This window comes from Daktulosphaira vitifoliae, unplaced genomic scaffold (assembly GCF_025091365.1).
Source record: "Daktulosphaira vitifoliae isolate Bord-2020 unplaced genomic scaffold, ASM2509136v1 Scaffold_3, whole genome shotgun sequence".
Classification (NCBI taxonomy): Eukaryota; Metazoa; Arthropoda; class Insecta; order Hemiptera; family Phylloxeridae; genus Daktulosphaira; species Daktulosphaira vitifoliae.
Window position 1 is genome coordinate 23,221,398 of NW_026099574.1, and position 6,532 is coordinate 23,227,929.

A 6,532-nucleotide genomic window follows, 5' to 3' on the forward strand; every position below is an offset into this window, starting at 1 on the left:
TTTCCGGAACATTTTCAAAAATTAAGTTGAAAAAATTAATTTTTGTAAAAAAGTTGCCATTTTAAATCCCCCCCAATGAGCAGGTTAAGTGATAGATTTTCAAAAAAATGATATCAAATGAAAGGTAAATATCTAAGGTTTTAGTATAAAAAAAATTATGTTGATTTGTTGATTTTTCAAAAAGTTATGGAAGTTTTAAGAAAAAAAAGTGAAAAAATTTCGAAAATTAGCGATTTTTAAATTTGTAATTTTTTTGGATATTTCCCCCATTTGCGGGGAACGAGGAAATTTTTTTCAATTTTTGAGGGTAAGTCTTCGACTAGATACGATTTGTGATCTTTTGACGTATCATTGAAAGAAATCGGTCCAGTGAGAGCTAAGAAAAAGTGGCAACAGACACAAAAAAAAATTAAAAAAAAACACATCATAGTAAAATTAATACCTTCTCCGCTTCGCATCGAAGCTAAAAATTTTAATTTAAGAGTTTTAAATGTACGCAAGTATTAATCAATATATATAATTTAATTTAAATGAATAAATTTTATTCAATGAAAAAAAAATGATTAACTTTATTCCTTCATTAAATATGAACTCCACGCAAAACCTAGCACTGAACGTTAAACCTTTCAAAAATCTCTCTCCTTTATAATTTATATACTCTTGCCCAGTTAATATAAAAAATAGATTTTATTTATTTGTATAAAAAATTTTTCAAATATTACATAAAATTAATATTTCAAAGAGAAAACAGTAAAACAAATGCAACAAATGTCATCAGTTGATGAGAATCGATCCCCGAGTCTGTACGTGTTATAAGATCACGTATTGTCGACTGGACCATAAAAAGAGTTATTCATCGGAAGAAAAATGACCCTATTTAAGCTAATTAAAAATTTTCAAAGTCAATTTTCTCGACATAGGAAGGGCATTGACATAAATTCCAAATACGTCTGATTCTGTATTCAATATAGATTATATCTATATAAATTTTATGAAAATCGGTGACTCCATCACCGTGACCTCCCCTTGTGAGTCTCTCCTAACTCTTATATAGGAATCCATGTAAGCGAAATATATATTGTACTAGGATCCGATACTTTCAAGTTATTACGTTTTTAATATAATAATTTATACAAAGTGTTTAGTAAGTAAGGAAACGGGTTTCTATTGTTCTCGTTTGAACAATTGACCTGTTTCCTTACTTACTGAACACTCTGTATAAGATTATTGAAACTGTATTTAAAACTATTTATATCAGAGTAGTATATTCATATTATAAATAATTAATAACATTACTGAGACATGATGCAGATACATCATATTAGTCATATATTTATACATATATACATATAATTTATGCTAATATTTAGTCAACTTAAGAGTATATTTTTATTTATTATACCTAGAAACAAAAAGAAAAAATTTAAAGCACTAAATTTAAAGTAACTGTAAGATTTGTTTATGTTTCTCATTTGAATGAATTCGTTGACGTTTCTTGTTCCCTAATTTTTAAAAGAAGCAGTTCCTAGCTTCGTTCTTATAAAAAAATCGTTTTAGGAATAAGTTCTTTTTAAAACGAACTTCTTAAAAACTAAGTACTCCCTTCAGTAGAAGATATGATACAATATCGTACCTATTCTGTTTCGTCCGATGATCGTCTTAACTAGTTACTTACGATCTTTTATTGTGGTTCTCTATGTTTCCATTGCTATTTTGTTTTGTGACGGTTAAACTGACTCAGAATTTGTTTCTTTGATAATTAAATTGATTGTAAAGGATAAATTTATTGATATATATATTTAGATTCTCTTTGTGACGTTAATAAATGGGCTGCTGTATTTGTGATACATAGAATAACAATGTTGACTACATTATTAGTTAGACTATACAACGTGTTCAGTAAGTAAGGAAACTTGTCAATTGTCACAATGAGAACAACAGAATCCCGTTTCCTTACTTGCTGAACACTCTATATATACTTCTTTTTATCCTTGTATGATCTCCTCCAGTAACCCCCGTACCTTTTGGATACGCGTTAAAGGATTACGTCTTACAATATATAGAGAAAAGCACACTATTGCCCTAAGGTCAGAAATCATTACTAAAAGCGGATGAATGCAATCAGATATCAGTGATATAGATGCAGAAAATAAAGGGAATCTACTGCATTAAAGATCCTCAAGAATATCTCAACATTTAGAAATAGATAAACGCTTCGAAAGTAAAATACTCAGAAAAAAAATAATTGCATCTCACATAGCAACGCGCGAGAATTCTTAATATAAAATGGATTTAAAAAATCAACGAAAAAAAAATTCAGTGAAAATTGTTTGTGTTTCATTAATTATATCGTTATATTTCACAGTTATTCGTATTTTAGACATTTTTTAAACTTAGGGTGTGATTTTTTTGACTATCAATAGTTTCAATATCATCATACTTTGTAATACATTTAATATGCCAAAAACCTAGTACATGGGGGTCACGGCACAGTGGTGACGTGGCATAGTAGGACCAAGTATAATGATATCTGACAGTGATTAAAATCACTATCAAAAAAAACTTGGTGAATTATTCCAAAAACTTCATGATCTGCTATTTCCTCGTTAATAACCTGATTAAGATAAAGTATGTCGTACTTTATCTAATTTACAAAAAGTTATAGCGTTTTAAAGTAAAAAATATAAGATATAAAATAAAATAGAGAATTTTCACACAAAAACAACATACGGTAACCATTTTCACCATGAAGAAGAAATAAAGTCCGAAATTTTTTTTCCATAATAAAGTACATTGCATTATCTTTAATTTAAGATATATATAAAATAGTCATTATTTCCGAAACTTTTTCAAAAGTTAATTTTTTGTGAAAAAGTTGTCATTTTGAATCCCTCCTGTGGGCAGGTAAAGGATCAAATATTCACAAAAATATAGTAAATGATAAGTAAATACATAGGTATTTATAAAAAAAAATTGATGTTGACTTGTTCAATTTTAAAAAAATTATGGCAATTATGGTTTTACTATGATGTGTTTTTTTTTTTTTTATGTCTGTTACCACTTTTTCTCAGCTCTCACCGAACCGATTTCTTTCAATGATACGTCAAAAGATCACAAATCGTATCTAGTCGTAGACATTACCCTCAAAAATTGCCATAACATTTTCAAAATTGAATAAACCAATATAATTTTTTTTTAATAGATGCATAATGTTCTTACCTATCATTTGGTGTATTTTTTGTATAAATCTGACACTAAACCTGCCCACAGGGGGGGATTTAAAATGACAACTTTTTCAACTTGACTTTTGAAAATGTTCCGAAAATTCTGACACTTTTATATATATCTAAAATTAAAGCTAATGTAATATACTTTATCATGGAAAAAAAAATTTCGGACTTTATTTTATCTTCACGGTGAAAATGGCTACCGAATGCTATTATTGTGTGAAAATTTTCGATTTTGTATTTTACATTTTTAACTTTATTATGGTATAACTTTTTGAAAAATGTATGTATCAATACAATTTTTTTATGAGAAGTAATATTTATATACATTTTTCATTAGACATACTGTTTTTTTAAATTGGACCATTTCCCTATATACGAGGGAGGTTCAAATAGAAAGTAGAATTTTTCAACTTAACTTTTGAAAATGTTCCGGAAAATCTGACACTATTATATATATCTTAAATTAAAGCTAATGTAATATACTTTATTATGGTAAAAAAAAATTTGGGACTTAATTTGTTCTTCACGGTAATAATGGCAACCAAATGTTATTTTTGTGTAAAAATTCTCAATTTTTTTTTTTACATTTTTAACTTTATAATGCTGTAACTTATTGAAAAGTGTATGGATCAACACAATTTTTCTATGGGAAATAATATTTTTTAATAATCTCTTTTTTTCATTCGACATACTTTATCTTAATCAGGATATTAATAAGGAACTAGCACATCATGTAACTTTTGGAATAATCCATCAATTTTTTAAAATTAAACACTATCTAAAGATTTGCATCGAAGCGTTTTTTTTATAGTGATTTTAATCACTGTCAGATATCATTATACTTGGTCCGACTATGCTACGTCACCACTGTGTCGCGACCCCCCTCTGCTGGGTTTTTAATATTGTAATTTTTGAGGGATTTCCCCCATATACAGGAAACGAGTGAATTTTTATTAATTTTTAGGTTAATGTCTTCGACTATATACGATTTGTGATCTTTTGACATATTGTTGAAAGAAATCGGTTCGTTGAGAGCTTTTAAAAAGTGGTAATAGACAAAAAAAAAATTCATCATAATAAAACCAATATCTTTTCAGCTAAAAACGGATTTGTAATTTTAGAATATAAAAATATTTATATAATTACTATGATTTGACAGAAGCACATTAAATATTGATATATTTGAGCTTTTTTAATTAATCCATTTAAAAGTTACATTATATTAAGTACTATTTATACATAAAATACAATTTTTATTTTAACAAAAAAATTGAAAAAATTCCAAGTGAAGTGTTAGAAAAGTTGTAAATTACAAATAAGTGTTCATTTTTTAACTTCAAAAAAACGTATAAAATGGTTTACCGTTAGTCATAAAAGCAATCTGAACTGGTTTTGAAACTTCCGCAGTTTCAGTATTTTTTTGATTTTCTAAAAATAAGTTATGGGTCAAACAGTTGACCAATAAATATGTATCAGAATTAATAATGAATAATTTATACATACCTTCCTTATTAGCTGTTGGCGTTTTTAAGTTAATTAATATGTAGTTGAGTTTTAAATTAAAGCAAACACACCATAACAATAAAGAATATTTTAATTTAACATGTAAAATTCAAATAATTAATCATAAAAAAATATACAAACTAATTTGTACCTTCATTATACGGAAATGATTTTTCTGAATTGAAGTTTTCGTCTATTTTAGCTTGACTATTACCTACTAAAAAATGAATAAAGTTAAAATATTTAAAACATTTAAACGCTCAAATTTCAATGAGTAATAATAAAAATACCTGATTCATAGGAAATTTTGTTTAACTCGATAGTTTTATTAGCTAATTTACTTGTATTGATTTCTAAATAAAATATTATGAATTAGATACGCTTTATTTATATTTATTTGATTTATAATGATATTTTTTTCACAAGTATAAAAAAAATTTTTACCTTTATTAATATCTAACAAAATATCTGGTATAGAAACCTTTTCGGTCTGAACATTAAATAGAAAACCTAAATCAAAAAACTTATTTATAACTGTTTCGTGTATTTTATCTCTAACTTTCTTATTAATAAATTGATAAAAATTTTCGTTTGGATGTTGAGACATTTCTGTTTTGTTATTTTTGTACCAATCATGCCACAACAAGCTTAGATCCACGGAGTTTATAGTACAATATGGTTCAATTTCTTTTTCTATAATTCCAATATATTGATTTAAATATTTATAGAGTACCTTTAAAGTTAATATTGTTTTTGATGAATCGTGCTGCGAAGGTGGCCATGCGTTTAATCGCTCTTTAATATAATGATAAGTATCAAAAAATGAACTCATTAAATAATGAACAAAATTATTTTCTTTCATTGGTGTAGTGTGATAACTATCGATAACATCCATAGCCCCTTTCAATTTTTTTTCCAATTGAATCGTTTTAAGTGCATTGTTTATTATTTCTATAGAGCAGTTATACAGTTTTTTGTGGTTATTTAAACTTCTACAGTAATTAGTTACATTTCTTAACATAAATAAAATGTATTTTAAATCGTTGGCATATGAACAACCAAGAAATATAGTGGCAATTCTTAATTTTTTTACATAAGTTTTACGATTAAAAGGTAATTCTAAAATATATTCTATTTTATAATATTTGTTTAAATACTTAACATTAGTAACATCATTTAAATGTTGCCAGGGTACATTTTTAAAAAATGTTTTAATGACATTTGCGTCATTAGAACTTCTACCTTTTGCTAAAACTCTTGGTGCTTCTTCATTCATTTGAGCCAAAAAAAGTATAAAACATATTAATTTTTTTTTTAAAAGCAACATTACTATACATTAATACAAATGTAAACTATTAAGTATGAAATGTAAAAAATTACTATAATTTTTTTACAAACTGTACTATACAGTAGTAAATTTTTGACTAATTAAATGTTGAAATGAATGTTAAGTATTACTGGTTTGAATACAGTTTTAAGCAAATTTAAATAAAACTTTATAGATTAAATGTCATACAAAATTGTATTTGACATTCGATAATCTATTTTTATTTCTTATTAGTTTTTATTTATATTGTTAATATTAATATTATTTAGAAGTAAATTTATACTAACAACAGGTTTGCGAATATTATTATTATACTCATACAAAAAAATATATATACATATTTTTGTCAGACAATTTATTTAATATAACTTTTTCTGTAGGAATAAATTTTAAGTTTATAGCACGACTTAAATTATCTTAAAAATCTTGTTAAAATAAAATATTAATTCTCCCAATTTTTTTTTTTTTTTTT

The 6,532-nt window shown here is 25.6% G+C and overlaps 1 protein-coding gene across 3 annotated transcripts; it reads right to left on the reverse strand.

The window, feature by feature from the left end:
• Positions 1 to 4,390: 4,390 nt before the first annotated feature.
• LOC126902356 (uncharacterized) lies at positions 4,391 to 6,214 on the reverse strand. Of its 3 annotated transcripts, none has more exons than XM_050679526.1 (5): positions 5,976 to 6,214; positions 5,024 to 5,086; positions 4,885 to 4,950; positions 4,734 to 4,745; positions 4,391 to 4,658 (listed from the first exon to the last, which is right to left on the reverse strand). In XM_050679526.1, exons 1-5 carry the CDS (start codon positions 6,058 to 6,060, stop codon positions 4,567 to 4,569), a joined length of 318 nt encoding a protein of 105 aa, XP_050535483.1. In that variant the 5' UTR covers positions 6,061 to 6,214; the 3' UTR covers positions 4,391 to 4,566. The 3 variants fall into 3 exon arrangements, with proteins under 3 accessions (XP_050535483.1, XP_050535480.1, XP_050535481.1); XM_050679523.1 differs by having other exon boundaries at positions 5,178 to 6,209; XM_050679524.1 differs by lacking the exon at positions 4,734 to 4,745 and having other exon boundaries at positions 5,178 to 6,209.
• Positions 6,215 to 6,532: the final 318 nt, after the last annotated feature.